This window comes from Thalassophryne amazonica, chromosome 5 (assembly GCF_902500255.1).
Source record: "Thalassophryne amazonica chromosome 5, fThaAma1.1, whole genome shotgun sequence".
NCBI lineage: Eukaryota > Metazoa > Chordata > Actinopteri > Batrachoidiformes > Batrachoididae > Thalassophryne > Thalassophryne amazonica.
This window is the reverse complement of record NC_047107.1, coordinates 126,869,662-126,886,366: the sequence shown is the minus strand read 5'-3', so window position 1 is coordinate 126,886,366 and position 16,705 is coordinate 126,869,662. Positions and strand designations below refer to the sequence as shown.

The window sequence follows — 16,705 nt, the reverse complement described above, 5'->3', positions numbered from 1 at the left end:
TGAGAGGTTTTCAGTATTTTGGAGGATGTGGTGTCACAGCTGATTTGATCATTTCCGAGGAACTGTTATTAGAAATCCTATTTTCATTTCATTACGACTTTAACGGCGTCACAAAAAGTGAGTGGTTGTGTTTGTTGTGCCGCAGTGAGTCAATTAAACTTGTTATTGGCAGAGAGAAAGGCCTCTTTTATTTGCTCTTAATAAATAATACTTCATCCCAAGGCCTGAGCCATTCAACCCCCCCAGATAAAGTGTTTCTCTCTGGAAATGATTGCGTTTATTCACAGTGAGTCTGGCACACTGCGAAAACACGGACAAGACGTAAAAAATGCAGGTGAAAAATTTAAATGTAATAATACTGGCATGATACCAGGAGCATGGGGTGGTGGTGCGTGGTGGGCAGTGTCTTGTTCAAGGGCACTTACACACAAACAAGAAGATGATGGAGACAAAAAAACAGCATCAGCATCTGTGCTTATCTCGAATTCTGCAGCGTGAAGCGGATAAGAGTCTACAAGCCCCTCCGAGGAAGGGATGCCAATCCAACACAGCTCACTTCTCCAGGCAAAGCTGGTACCAGCTGGGTGGACTGAGACACTGCAGATGAAGCATCATGTCCAAGGACACAGACAGATAGCATGAGTAGGACTCCAGGGGGTGGATCCAGGTGGAAACTGACTGCCTCTGAAAATGTTAATACATTATATATTATAATGTACACTGTAAATTTACTGTGTGATTCCCACTCTGGAGCAGAAGGGGGCAGTAATCCACCAATAAGCCTGATAACAAGTGCAGTAAAACAAGAAGAAGTAATGCATTATGGTTTAAATAAATATGAAAATTTTAAGCTCATATTTTCTGAGCTTTTTAAAAAAAAAAAAATACATAAAATGTTTGAAGAAGGTGCCATTTGCAAACTATCTTTCCTCAAATCTAAAAATGAGGCCAAAGCCAAAGGGATGAAATTTATGCACCTTATTGAACAGGGAACTGTGATTTGATGTTGGATCTATGCTTGGCTCTTTAGTGGAAAGTGTACAAAGCAAAATGTTTTGCATGTGGAGAGAACGTGCGCACATTTTATTATATTGTGCGCACGTTTTGTTATATTGTGCGCACATTTTATTATATTGTGCGCATGTTTTGTTATATTGTGCACACATTTTGTTATATTGTGCACACATTTTGTTATATTGTGCACACATTTTGTTATATTGTGCACACATTTTGTTATATTGTGCACACATTTTGTTATATTGTGCGCATGTTTTGTTATATTGTGCACACGTTTTGTTATATTGTGCACACATTTTGTTATATTGTGCACACGTTTTGTTATATTGTGCACACATTTTGTTATATTGTGCACACATTTTGTTATACTGTGCACACATTTTGTTATACTGTGCACACATTTTGTTATATTGTGCGCATGTTTTGTTATATTGTGCACACGTTTTGTTATATTGTGCACACATTTTGTTATATTGTGCACACATTTTGTTATACTGTGCACACATTTTGTTATATTGTGCGCATGTTTTGTTATATTGTGCACACGTTTTGTTATATTGTGCGCACGTTTTATTATATTGTGCACACGTTTTGTTATATTGTGCGCTCGTTTTATTACATTGTGTGCACAAACGTGCATTCAATATTGTCGTGACACATAAATGTTGGCTATTAGCCAACAAACCAGCAGACAGTGTGATTCATTTCCCCATTAGAAATGGATCTGGTTAGAGTGTATCATCATGGTTTGGGCACACATGGACATACAGAGAACTCCAGCTGCCCAGCATGGCATCATCTGTTGTGTGGGCCGCTGAAGAGGAGGTACTGCTGGCCCACCACCACCAGAGGGCGCCCTGCCTGGAGTGCGGGCTCCAGGCACCAGAGGGCGCTGCCGCCTCACAGGAGCAGCCGGGGTGACAGCTGTCACTTATCACCGACGACAGCTGTCATCAATCATCAGATCTACAGTGGTATATCAGCAAGACGGCATCTCCACCTCATTGCCGAGATATCGTTCTACCTGAAAGGTAATATCCTCAGCCTGACTGCTTGATAGAAAGCCCTTTTTGTGATTTTTGTGAGTGATAACAGACTTTTTCTCCAACGAGAGGTGGAGGTAGCTTCCCTGCCGTGCAGATTGCTGGGTGCAGACGCACCCACGTTTAACTGTGTTTTTGTTCCTCGCCAGCAGTACCAGGTCCGACACGCGGAGGCAGTGGCCACCTGGGAGTTCGGGACTTGGCGGCTCCAGTATTCCTGGGGTCTGGTGGCGGAGGAAATCGTGTGGTTCCGGTTCTGCTTTGGACAGGCGTCTCCTATCCTCGAGCCTGCCCACACGACACCTTGTAATTTGACCTTTGATCTATTGTGTGATCTGTTGTGTTTGTTGTGCACGTTCGCAACAGTAAAGTGTTGTTATTTGACCTATTCCATTGTCCGTTCATTTGCGCCCCCTGTTGTGGGTCCGTGTACTTACACTTTCCCAACAGGATATCTCGGCCAACGTCATGGATCCCGAGGGGCGTCAACCAGCTGTTGAACGGCCAATGGAAGAACAGGGCGCACAGGCGTCCGCAGGAGGAGTGATCGGTGAGTTGCAGCGGATCCTCACCACTTTCACGGCTCGGTTGGATCTAATGACCGAGCAGAACGTCCTCGTTAACCGCAGGGTGGAGGCTCTCGCCACGCAGGTGGAGGCGCGCCGTCAGGGCGCTGCTGCAGCTCTCCCTCCCGTCGACCCTGTGCGTAACAGTGACGTTCCACAGGTCGTTCAACGACCCCTCCCACCTTCCCCGGAAGCATACATAAGCCCCCCAGAGCCGTACGGAGGTTGTGTGGAGACGTGCGCGGACTTCCTTATGCAGTGTTCGCTCGTCTTCGCACAACGTCCTGTCATGTACGCGACTGATGCCAGCAAAATAGCTTATGTAATAAACCTGCTTTGCGGTGAGGCACGCGCTTGGGCTACAGCGCTCTGGGAGCAGAATTCACGGCTCCTTCAGACATATGATGGGTTTGTGCGGGAGTTCAGAACAGTGTTCGATCACCCTAATAGAGGAGAGACCGCTTCAGCCGTGCTGCTGTCAATAAGACAGGGGCGCCGGAGCGCAGCTGCCTATGCAGTCGACTTCCGCATCACGGCTGCGAGGTCCGGCTGGAATAGCACTGCCCTTCGCGCCGCCTTTGTAAACGGACTGTCATTGGTTCTTAAGGAGCACCTGGTGGCTAAGGACGAACCGCGGGATTTAGATGGGCTTATTGACCTCGTCATACGATTAGACAATCGGTTAGAAGAACGCCGTCGGGAACGAGACAAAGGGCGTGGCCGGGCACGCGCCGTCCCTCTCCCTTCCGGTTCCGACCGCGCTCCGCCCTCCCACGCTCCACGGCCCCTGCGCTCCGTGTGGTTACAGCTCCCCCTGCTGACGAAGCTATGGACACGAGCAGGGCCACATTTAGGGCACCAGCCACACAGAGGAGGCTGGCCCGCGGGGCGTGTTTTGTTTGTGGCTCGGTAGAGCATCAGGTAAGAGACTGCCCCGAGCGGTTAAACACCAACGCCCGCCCCTAGAAACTGGGCTAAGGGTGGGCCGAGACATTCACGTGGGACACACCCACATTGCCACACGACTCCCAGTTACGATCCTTTATGAGGACTCAACCCTGAAGGCCCCAGCACTGGTGGACACGGGCTCTGAAGGGAATCTGTTAGACAGCAGATGGGCCAGGGAGATAGGGCTCCCTCTGGTGGCGCTTACCTCGCCTGTGCAGGTGCGAGCACTAGATGGCTCCCTACTCCCTCCAATCACGCATAAGACACCACCTGTAACTCTGGTGGTGTCAGGAAATCACCGGGAGGAGATCGAGTTTTTTGTGACTCCTGCTACCTCCCGTGTGATTTTAGGGTTTCCCTGGATGTTAAAACACAATCCCCGGATCGATTGGCCGTCCAGGGTAGTGGTTCAGTGGAGCGAGACCTGCCATCGGGTATGTTTAGGTTCCTCGGTTCCTCCCGGTTCCCAGGCTAAGGAGGAGGTCAGAGTCCCGCCCAATCTAGGGACGGTGCCGGTGGAGTACCACGACCTTGTTGATGTGTTCAGCAAGGATCTGGTGCTCACCCTTCCCCCCCACCATCCGTACGATTGTGCCATTGATTTGGTTCCAGGCGTTGAGTTCCCGTCCAGCAGGCTGTACAACCTCTCACGGCCTGAGCGCGAATCAATGGAGACCTACATCCGGGACTCTTTAGCTGCCGGGTTGATCCGGAATTCCACCTCCCCGATGGGTGCAGGTTTCTTTTTTGTGGGTAAAAAAGATGGCGGACTTCGTCCATGCATTGATTACAGGGGACTGAACGAAATCACGGTTCGTAATCGATACCCGTTGCCCCTGTTGGATTCGGTGTTCACGCCCCTGCATGGAGCCCGAATATTCACCAAGCTAGATCTTAGAAATGCGTTTCACCTGGTTCGGATCCGGAAGGGAGACGAGTGGAAGACGGCATTTAACACCCCCTTAGGTCACTTTGAGTACCTGGTTATGCCGTTCGGGCTTACAAATGCCCCCGCGATGTTCCAAGCTTTGGTTAATGATGTCTTGCGGGATTTCCTGTACCGATTCGTCTTCGTATATCTAGACGATATACTCATCTTTTCTCCGGATCCTGAGACCCATGTCCGACATGTACGTCAGGTCCTGCAGTGGTTGTTGGAGAACCGGCTGTTTGTGAAGGGCGAGAAGTGTGAGTTCCACCGAACATCTTTGTCCTTCCTGGGGTTCATCATCTCCTCCAACTCCGTCGCTCCTGATCCGGCCAAGGTTGCGGCGGTGAGAGACTGGCCCCAACCCACAAGCCGTAGGAAGCTGCAACAGTTCCTCGGCTTTGCCAATTTCTACAGGAGGTTCATTAAGGGCTACAGTCAGGTAGTTAGCCCCCTGACAGCCCTGACCTCTCCAAAAGTTCCCTTCACCTGGTCGGATCGGTGCGAGGCCGCGTTCAAGGAGTTGAAACGGCGCTTCTCATCTGCACCAGTTCTGGTGCAGCCCGATCCTAGCCGCCAGTTAGTGGTTGAAGTGGACACCTCGGACTCAGGGATAGGAGCTGTGCTGTCCCAGAGCGGGAAGACCGATAAGGTCCTTCACCCGTGTGCCTATTTTTCCCGCAGGTTGACCCCGGCCGAACGGAACTATGACGTTGGCAATCGAGAACTCCTTGCGGTGAAAGAGGCTCTTGAGGAGTGGAGACATCTGTTGGAGGGAACGTCCGTGCCATTCACGGTTTTCACTGACCACCGGAACCTGGAGTATATCAGGACCGCCAAGCGGCTGAATCCCAGGCAAGCCCGCTGGTCACTGTTCTTCGGCCGTTTTGACTTCCGGATCACCTACCGTCCCGGGACCAAAAACCAGAGATCGGATGCCTTGTCCCGGGTACATGAAGATGAAGTCAAAACGGAGTTGTCGGATCCACCGGAACCCATCATCCCGGAGTCCACTATCGTGGCCACCCTCACCTGGGACCAGTGTTGCCACAGTTACTTTGAAAAAGTAATCCAATTACTGATTACTGATTACTCCTTGAAAAAGTAACTTAGTTACTTTACTGATTACTCAGTTGTATAAGTAACTAAGTTAGATTACTAGTTACTTTTTTAGTTACTTTCCCCAGCTGCCGACAACAACCCATGTCAACATGACAATGATACCTGTTTTGCCAAAACTCACTTTATAGTCACCCTTTCTTGACTTCAATGAAAACAAATACTTGTTTTATAAAAAGTAAAATAAAGACCTCTTTCTTGACCTCATATTTAACTGTTGACAGCACTGTAACAGTAAAACTTGCAATTTCAAACCTACATTGTTTATAAATGTAACTATTAAATTCTAACATTTTTCTAACATTTAAATTCTCTAAACATTTTACTTGTCGAAATTATTATTATTTTAAGCAGTATTAGTAGTTGTAGTACAAAACGGCTCCAAAACTGGACCTTTAATCTAGGGGTGTTGTGAGGGGGGCACATCCCTGCCCCACGCCCCCATTCCATCTGGATTCGCCCCTGCTTTGGCGTTTGAGCACAAAGAATGGATAACATTTATTTATGCAGAAAACAGGACCAGATTTACAGGTAAGAAAGTTTTATTGCGTTTTCACATCATGTGGTCCTCAGAAAGAGAGTTTAGGTGCATTTGAGTGGAAAATAGTGTTAGTTGTTGACGCGTCGCGGAGGATCAGCTGTTTTTAACGAGACGATACGGAGCGGCTCAGCTCAGAATTCTAAATAAAGGAGAAAAAAAGTATAAAAATGTCTTTGTAAAGCTCAGTGCAGGTGTGCTGATCACCGCCCTTTAAGAGGTGAGGACGAGTCGAGCAGCTGCAAAAAAACGCGGATGAAAAGCTCACAGCTCACTTAAAGTGGGACGTTCAGTCGAACCCCGACCTCCTGCCCACAGACCAAGTTTAATGCTGCTATCGACCCACAATGAAAAATAATAGTAACGCACAGTGACATGGAGAAGTAACTTTAATCTGATTACTGATTTGGAAAGATTAACGCGTTAGATTACTCGTTACTAAAAAAAGTGGTCAGATTAGAGTAACGCGTTACTAAGTAACGCGTTACCGGCATCACTGCCTGGGACGTAGAGAGAACCGTCCGGGAGGCCCTGGCACGAAGCCCGGACCCCGGAACTGGGCCGAAGAACAGACTTTACGTCCCACCAGAAGCCAGGGCTGCAGTCCTGGACTTCTGTCACGGTTCTAAGCTCTCCTGTCATCCAGGGGTGCGAAGAACCGTGGCAGTTGTCCGGCAGCGCTTCTGGTGGGCGTCCCTAGAGGCCGACGTCCGGGATTATATCCAGGCCTGTACCACCTGCGCCAGGGGCAAGGCCGACCATCGCAAGGCTTCGGGATTGCTACAGCCGCTGCCCGTGCCTCATCGCCCCTGGTCCCACATCGGCCTGGATTTTGTCACGGGCCTCCCGCCGTCCCAGGGCAACACCACCATCCTCACGATAGTGGACCGATTCTCCAAGGCGGCTCACTTCGTGGCCCTCCCGAAGCTCCCAACAGCCCAGGAGACAGCGGACCTCCTGGTCCACCACGTCGTCCGGCTGCATGGGATCCCAACAGACATCGTCTCCGATCGCGGTCCCCAGTTCTCCTCGCACGTCTGGAGGAGCTTCTGCCGGGAACTGGGGGCCATGGTCAGTCTCTCATCTGGGTATCATCCCCAAACCAACGGGCAAGCAGAACGGGCCAATCAAGAGATGGAGCAGACCCTGCGTTGCGTGACAGCCGCGCACCCGGCGGCCTGGAGTACCCATCTGGCCTGGATCGAGTACGCCCACAACAGCCAAGTGTCGTCCGCCACCGGCCTCTCCCCTTTTGAGGTGTGTCTGGGGTATCAGCCCCCGTTGTTCCCGGTGGTTGAGGGAGAGGTCGGTGTGCCCTCGGTCCAGGCCCACCTGCGGAAGTGCCGTCGGGTGTGGCGTGCCGCCCGTTCTGCTTTGCTGAGGGCCCGGATGAGGACAAAGGCCCATGCAGACCGGCGGCGGACCCCGGCTCCTACGTATCGTCCTGGGCAGGAAGTGTGGTTGTCAACCAAGGACATTCCACTGCAAGTGGCCTCCCCAAAATTACAGGAACGGTACATAGGTCCATTTAAGATTCTCAAGGTCATCAGTCCCGCCGCAGTGAGGCTTCAGCTTCCGGCCTCACTGCGGATCCATCGCGTGTTTCACGTGTCCAGGATTAAACTGCATCACACCTCACCCCTCTGCACTCCGGGTCCGACACCACCTCCTGCCCGGATCATCGATGGCGAGCCGGCTTGGACAGTGCGCCGGCTTTTGGATATCCGACGGAGGGGCCGGGGCTTCCAGTATTTGGTGGACTGGGAGGGGTACAGCCCCGAAGAACGCTCCTGGGTGAAGAAGAGCTTCATCCTGGACCCGGCCCTCCTGGCCGACTTCTACCGCCACCACCCGGACAAGCCCGGTCAGGCGCCAGGAGGTGCCCGTTGAGGGGGGGGGTCCTGTTGTGTGGGCCGCTGAAGAGGAGGTACTGCTGGCCCACCACCACCAGAGGGCGCCCTGCCTGGAGTGCAGGCTCCAGGCACCAGAGGGCGCTGCCGCCTCACAGGAGCAGCCGGGGTGACAGCTGTCACTTATCACCGACGACAGCTGTCATCAATCATCAGATCTACAGTGGTATATCAGCAAGACGGCATCTCCACCTCATTGCCGAGATATTGTTCTACCTGAAAGGTAATATCCTCAGCCTGACTGCTTGATAGAAAGCCCTTTTTGTGATTTTTGTGAGTGATAACAGACTTTTTCTCCAACGAGAGGTGGAGGTAGCTTCCCTGCCGTGCAGATTGCTGGGTGCAGACGCACCCACGTTTAACTGTGTTTTTGTTCCTCGCCAGCAGTACCAGGTCCGACACGCGGAGGCAGTGGCCACCTGGGAGTTCGGGACTTGGCGGCTCCAGTATTCCCGGGGTCTGGTGGCGGAGGAAATCGTGTGGTTCCGGTTCTGCTTTGGACAGGCGTCTCCTATCCTCGAGCCTGCCCACACGACACCTTGTAATTTGACCTTTGATCTATTGTGTGATCTGTTGTGTTTGTTGTGCATGTTCGCAACAGTAAAGTGTTGTTATTTGACCTATTCCATTGTCCGTTCATTTGCGCCCCCTGTTGTGGGTCCGTGTACTTACACTTTCCCAACATCATCTGGAGGTTAAGCACATTAAAAAGGATGCTGAGGGTGAAGCGTCTCCCCGTCGTGAGGATGACAATTTAGGTCATATTATGAATTTCATTTTGAATGAAAAGAAAACGTGCGCACGTTTTATTATTTCAAGGGCTCAATTAAAGGAAAACGTGCGCACAAATTATCATGGTCAGAAAAAAAATATCACTTTAAGTGACCTCTCCTGGGTTCCGTAAAAATGTGAGTTGGAGAAAAAACAAAAATCCTACATCCGCCGCTGTTGGAACCGAACCCAGGTCTGCATATTTGTAGCTCAACTCCTGATTCCACTGAGCTCCCTGAGCCACCTTCTCAAATATGGACCTGTCTCATCTCGCTCTTTTGATTAATTTTTGTTGTGTTTTTATTTTGTTTTACTGTAGAAATTTGATAAGTGTAAAGCACTTTGAAATGTATTTATCCTGAAAGTGCTATAAAAAGATTATTATTATTATTAATTTTATAACGTGGTTTTATCTGAGACCAGCCGAACCCTGTGGGACGACATCTTTAACTTTATCACTGCAAAATCACAAAACCCAACACCCCCTCAGCACGGTGAGTAACATTCACAGCCAGATATCAGCTCTGATAAATCTCTGTCCGTCAGTGTAGCAGCGGTAGGTTTTTAAAACAGCACATCAACAGCACATCGGACTAAACAAACCAAAGAACCTCCATCACTTCCTGACGTTTGTGGAAAAGTCTTAATTCCTCTTAAAGATCAGAGCACAGTGCAAGACTTTTAAATGTTTGGGATTTATTTTTTATCATTGCTAAGGTATACTAAACTGTGATTTTTTTTAAATCTTATTTTATTTATTTATTTGTTTATTTTTGAGCAGTAAGATGTGCACCACCTGAGACTGAGTGATTCACCGTCTCATTCATGCTGCCTGTTCATGTCGTGTTTGTGAGGAAAAAATAAAACTAACTGGAGGCATGTTTGGCTGGAGGCCCAGTAAAACGTAGTTCACCATCAGTGCCGTATTCAAATATGACTCATTATAACTGTCGCTGTGGCAACCTGCCAGAGCGCACAAAGTCAGCGCCCCTCCGTCAGATCTTCTGTCAGTAAACATCACAAAGGGGCCCAACACCATCTCTGGGGTGTTCGGCTAATTGTCAGAAAGAGAAGAAACATCCAGCGAGCGGCAGGTTTCTGGGTGAACAGGCCTTGCGGATGGTCAAGGTCAGCGAAGAACCGAGGGACTGATTCAAGAAAGGAAGCAGGAACTCAAAGAACCACCCACTACCATCAAGGTCTGCAGAAGAGCGTCGGACCTTCAAGGTGATGGCTACAGCAGCACAAGTACAAACAGAAGTTCAGATCAGAATGGAAAACAAAAGTACAACAGGTACAACTTCCGTCAGGTAAGAATGGGAAACAAAAGTACAAGTACAACTTCTGTCAGGTAAGAATGAGAAACAAAAGTACAACTTCCGTCAGGTAAGAATGGGAAACAAAAGTACAACAAGTACAACTTCCGTCAGGTAAGAATGGGAAACAAAAGTACAAGTACAACTTCTGTCAGGTAAGAATGGGAAACAAAAGTACAACTTCCGTCAGGTAAGAATGGGAAACAAAAGTACAACAAGTACAACTTCCATCGGGTAAGAATGGGAAACCAAAGTACAACTACAACTTCTGTCAGGTAAGAATGGGAAACAAAAGTAGAACGAGTACAACTTCTGTCAGGTAAGAATGGGAAACAAAAGTACAAGAAGTGCAACTTCTGTCAGATCAGAATGGGAAACAAAAGTATGAGTACAACTTCTGTCAGGTAAGAATGGGAAACAAAAGTACAACGAGTACAACTTCTGTCAGGTAAGAATGGGAAACAAAAGTACAACAAGTGCAACTTCTGTCAGATCAGAATGGGAAACAAAAGTATGAGTACAACTTCTGTCAGGTAAGAATGGGAAACAAAAGTACAACGAGTACAACTTCTGTCAGGCAAGAATGGGAAACAAAAGTAGAATGAGTACAACTTCTGTCAGGTAAGAATGGGAAACAAAAGTACAACGAGTACAACTTCCATCAGGTAAGAATGGGAAACAAAAGTACAACTTCCGTCAGGTAAGAATGGGAAACAAAAGTACAAGTACAACTTCTGTCAGGTAAGAATGGGAAACAAAAGTACAAGTACAACTTCTGTCAGGTAAGAAAGGGAAACAAAAGTACAACAAGTACAACTTCCGTCAAGTAAGAATGGGAAACAAAAGTACAAGTACAACTTCTGTCAGGTAGGAATGGGAAACAAAAGTACAAGTACAACTTCTGTCAGGTAAGAATGGGAAACAAAAATACAAGTACAACTTCTGTCAGGTAAGAAAGGGAAACAAAAGTACAACAAGTACAACTTCCGTCAAGTAAGAATGGGAAACAAAAGTACAAGTACAACTTCTGTCAGGTAGGAATGGGAAACAAAAGTACAAGTACAACTTCTGTCAGGTAAGCATTCCTTGGCCTTTCCATAGCTTCTGAACATACATTTGTTATGTACATTATATTTTCTCAGAGTGATGGATGTTCACTGGTTCAGAGAAAGTGTGGTTTGAATTTTTATTATTGCAGTTTCCACTTGACTTCCACCGCAGTGATTTGACTTCTTATCCACGGCAGATATCTGGGTGGTATCCAGTGAGATGATTTTTTTTTTTCCCCAGGTCACTGCTGTGGCCTGGTTGCGTGTGTGATGGATGATGCTCATATCTTTGCTCTCACAGAAATCGTACGTCACCATTACGGCCTCACAACAGCTTTCTGATGGAACCGGTCAGTCAATGCTGTTCAGAAATGTACGAGGGGAAGTGAAAGAAAGCTGCAGTGACAGGTGATCACTTTCTAAACGGAGATCATTACAGAGTTGAACACTTCAGTTTATCGTCTGACACAGGAAAAGAACAGAAACATATAACGCAATGCTAAAATACCCTCAGACATATGAGCATAAAAATAGGAAACAGAATGTGACCTTTTGACCTCTTAAAATGGATGGATCAGGTGACCCTGAACCATCCCTTAGTTATGCTGCTATAGACTTAGACTGCTGGAGGGTTCCCATGATGCACTGTTTCTTTTTATTCACCTCTTTTTGCTCTGTATGCACCACTCTGCATTTAATCATTAGTGATTGATCTCTGCTCCCCTCCACAGCATGTCTTTTTCCTGGTTCTCTCCCTCAGCCCCAACCAGTCCCAGCAGAAGACTGCCCCTCCCTGAGCCTGGTTCTGCTGGAGGTTTCTTCCTGTTAAAAGGGGGCTTTTCCTTCCCACTGTCGCCAAGTGCTTGCTCACAGGGGGTCGTTTTGACCGTTGGGGTTTTTCTGTGATTATTGTATGGCTTTTGCCTTACAATATAAAGCGCCTTGGGACAACTGTTTGTTGTGATTTGGCGCTATATAAATTAAATTGATTTGATTTGATTTGATTTTAAAATAGGTCAAGGTTAGCCATCTTTGAGCTTGTTCAAGGTCTGTGTCCCAAGAATGTTCCCTGTGAATTTGAAGACCCTGGCAGTAAGAGGACTGGACTTATGCTGAGCACAGACGGACAGACACACAGACGCACAGACAGATAGAGGCAAAGTTACCTAATATTATGGCCATATTTTGGTTTCTGGTAAAAATCAGTGGGAATCACGTGTCAAATGTTTCCTGTAGGGGCCCCCCTATAATATTTTTGAGCCACCCCAACCCATTCAGACACACTTGTACACATCTTTTGCTTCCAAACGCCCTGGAATTTATTTTAAAAATTGTAATTTATACAAAACTACAACTTTTTATTAAACAAAACAAAATACAATTTTTACTCTATTTGCATTTTTACTCTATTAAACGCCCCTGGGGCCTGCAATTTTTGTGAATTTCGGGGTGTTTATTGACAATCGTTTGCATGCACATGTTTGCAAGCATGCTGCACACATGGACATGCGTACTGCATGCAAGAGAAGCAACGCAAACTCAAAGTGAATGTTTTCCTGTGTGCAGTTGCTGCTATGCAGTTACATAAAACGGCACTGTGCATTCAAGCTAAATGTCGTGAAAGAAGTGAAAGAGAAGGGAAAGCACCATGCTGCTCAGATTTTTGTAGTTGATACAAAACGTGTCTGGGAGTGGTGTAGGAACAAGGACAAGTTTGGAACCATAGCCAAAACAGCAAACAGCTGCCTGGTGGGGGGGGCAACAGATGTGACAGGGATAGATAGATAGATAGATAGATAGATAGATAGATAGATAGATAGATAGATAGATAGATAGATAGATAGATAGATAGATAGATAGATAGATAGATAGATAGATAGATAGATAGATAGATAGATAGATAGATAGATAGATAGATAGATAGATAGATAGATAGATAGATAGATAGATAGATAGATAGATAGATAGATAGATAGATAGATAGATAGATAGATAAAGCATTTCAAACCAATAACCATCATGGCCAATATCAGTCCTTTATACTCTCACCGATATTATAAAATACATCCACTAGACGGCGCTGCAGTGGGTCAACAGTTCCTGGCGTCAAACACAGCAACAAGAAGAGTTCATAATAATATGTTTGTTCTGGACAGTTTGCAAATCTGAACTATTCCCAGATGGGACCTGGACCATGTTGGAATTGTACTAATGCAGGATTTCTGGAAGCACACAAAACTGTAGTCCAGAATCGTATTTTATGCACTTTACAAAAATGACACCCTAATGTACTCTGGTCTGCAAAGTGCACACAGCATGTCTACTGTGAAGGAGACAAACGCACAGGCAGAGCTGTGGACACAAATGGCCTGTGAGACACCACTGAATATATCACTGGGAAGAATATCTACGGATTTGTTTTATTACTTCTGATTACATTGTTTAAACATTTTAGAGGTGCACTATAGTGACATAATTTAATGTCATCGTATCTTCACATATACAGTTTGACTGCAATGATTTACTTCACTTCATCTCTAACCCTGTTGCAGGGATTTTCTGTAAATTTGTGTATGGCTTGTATTTTGGACGACCTCGTCTTTCATCTTTGCCCTTTGACCGAACAGCTCAATAAGTTATTCATCTGGAGGTACTTGCACAGGGTCTATTCTGACCAGGTTTGATGAAAACCTGCTCAGCTATTTCCGAGTTGTGCATACGTGAGCGATTTGGGGCCCAGAACAGTTGTACTACTGGTTGCTTGTTGTTGTTGTTGTTGTTTCAAACCAAACTGCACTCGGAAAAGTCTGCTGCCTTTAATGTGTCCAAATGTTTCCTTTTGTTTCTATTTGAGAAACATAAGAAAACTGTGTTATTTTGGCCACAGTCTGATCTGTGCAACCAGTCTACATATTTAAATGAAGGGTTTTTTTCAGTCTGGTGTTCTTAAAGTTTCACCTCTGTGCACTTTTCCAGAAATCACAAATAGTCAACAAAGATTAATTTACTGTCTGTATTTTACAAAAAGAGACCCTTCAAAAAGCAGTTTAAATTTCTTTTTAAATTGTTGTTCAACACTCATACGACTAAAAACTGAACTTGCCCACTTCATATTACACCCTCTACCCGTCATGCACTGTGCTGTCGTGCACGCACCTGCCATCTCTCGTGCCTACCTTGACGGCTTCTATGTGCGTGACGTTGTCAAACGTCACGTCGTTGACGGTGACGATCTGATCCCCGACCCTCAGCCCCTCCCTCTCCGCGGACGAACCGGGCTCCACCAGGGACACGTAGATGCCCACGCCGTGCTCGGACCCGCCTCTGATGCTGAAGCCCAGACCCTCGTGGCTTCTGGTGCGCATCAGGGTGACTCTGCGCACGTCTCCAAGGGGGCCCACGGCGAACGGGGCCAGGGGACGCTCGTGGAAGGAGTTAACATATTTCTGCAGCGCGCCGTCGCCGTTGTCTTCCAGCGCCTCGGCGCAGCCGTTACCGGGCAGGTCGCTCCTCAGGTACAGTCCCTCTGAGGTGTACTGGTCAAAGAGGAGCTGGTCGGAGCGCGGGATGACCAGGCGCAGCATGGGCAGCAGCTGGCGCTTGGCGGGCGTGCTGAGGATCACTTTGAGAGTTTGGACCAGGTCGAAGACGTTGCGCTTGGCGTGATACACGCTCAGACAGTGGATGAACTGCTCCCTCTCGGGGTCGCTGAGCAGCAGGTTGAGGGTGCCGTGGAGCCGCCGGACGTTGGCAGAGAGCGCGCGGCCGCCCGAACCGGCCAAGTTCACCGAGGTGCTGAGCGAAGCGCGCTCCGAGTCCGCGCTCATCCTACAACATAACGGGCGAGAAGCGCGTCACACGGGCACGTGGTGCAGCGGGGTTCGTGTTGGAGTCAGGAGAAGTGAGCCGGTTTGCCGCTCATCGGCCAACTTCAACAGGTGAGCGGCGCGTAACGGCGCAGCTGCGTGCGTAACGGAGATGGAAGCGGCTCATTTTTTTTCCTTTTTCGCCTTACGCGGAAAGAAAAATAATTTTTTTATTTTTTTCTTTTTTTCGACACAAAACTGCAAATGTTCACCTTCCGTCTGCGCCGGGAGGAGCCGCGCAGAACCTCAGGACAGTTGGATCCGGTGTCACATCGCGCGTCCGACGTCGGAACAGTCCGTCACTTGAAAACATGCGTCCTCATCTTCTCTGTTGTTTATTTACTTTTTTTTCCACATTAATATTTTTTTTTAGTCCACAAAACTCCAGAGTGTAGTGTGCGTCCAGTGTGCGTCCACGGCCGAGGTCTGACAACGCGCAACTCGCAGAGCGCGCCGATGCGCTCAGACCCTCTGCGCGTGGAGGAAATGACGCAGGCGCGTGTGTGCGCGCGCGTTGCTTAGGAACAGACAACACTATACTTAAATGATTATTTTTGGCAGACCGGTTTATGTCATCATTGATGAGCGGAAACAAACTAAACGTGGACTCGAAAATAAAGTGCAGAAACAAGCTCCGACATGTCGCACTCCAGGAGGTGGCGGATCCCATCCCTGCCTGGGAGGAGTCCGATCCATCAGTGTGCGAACACTTTGAGGTCATGTTCAATGTGGATCAGACGACAGGACGAGGTGTCTGCCTGTCAGCTGTTAAGCTGATCAAGCTGAAGCTTCTTGTCATAACTGCAGCCTAAAGCTATTTTTAAGCAGCTATTTATAGGAGCCTGATGACAGTAATGAGCTCTGTGTGTGGCTCATCTGCATAATGAGAGGTCCAGGAGATGTTGCAGGGCGAACCCAGAGGTGTCACAGCTGGACCACACCCTGGAGGTTAGTGAGAGACAGAAGACGTTAGTTTTAGACAAAAGAACTGTGTTTGTATGGAACTTTTCCGTCTGATGCAGATGCCCAAAGTGCTTTACAGTGATGCCTCACACACACGTCAGTCCTGTGCTCATGCTGGGAGCAACTTGGGGATTAAGGACCTCACCCCTCAGATGGGAAGGAATTGAAGTGAGGATCCTGTGGTTTCCAACCCAGTGTTTACACCTCCTCTAATTACTGGGTCATCCATCAACTTGCTTCTCTTTAGGTGTTCATGCTGGTTTCTGTTTGACCTTACCAAATGTAACATCCCATCTCTTTGTGACAAACCAATGAGTACTTGGAGGAGACTTAAAGGACTAGTGTCACTTACACTTACTTGGATGAGGGGCTGACTTCTGAGACTGGACTTTCTCAGCAGCCTGATGAACAGGTGCAGTTGGTCCAGTTGTCTGCCTGGGTGGTTGTGATCCAGGAACAAGGGCAGCTCCGCAGTGTGGTGTACCCCCAGCCCAAACTTGACTGCTGACACCACTGGGCTATATGAATAAAATTTGAATTCCATTGTCTTGGAAACTTAGGACAAAGTCCTTGATCGCCAGAAGAGAGTCTAAGTGTTTTAACTGTACTCAGCTGTTTAAAATATCTTCTTAAAGGTGTCCAGAAAAGTCAGACAGAATCAAGTCTGAAAG

The 16,705-nt window shown here is 47.7% G+C and overlaps 1 protein-coding gene across 1 annotated transcript in view; it reads right to left on the bottom strand.

Annotated features, from left to right (window-relative positions):
• Positions 1–15,437, bottom strand: part of LOC117510012 (whirlin-like) — a 274,252-nt gene extending 258,815 nt beyond the window's left edge. The window contains exon 1 of the mRNA XM_034169619.1: positions 14,382–15,437. Coding sequence (XP_034025510.1) covers positions 14,382–15,032 — 651 coding nt within the window. The 5' untranslated portion in view covers positions 15,033–15,437. The remainder of the gene's footprint in view (positions 1–14,381) is intronic.
• Positions 15,438–16,705: the final 1,268 nt, after the last annotated feature.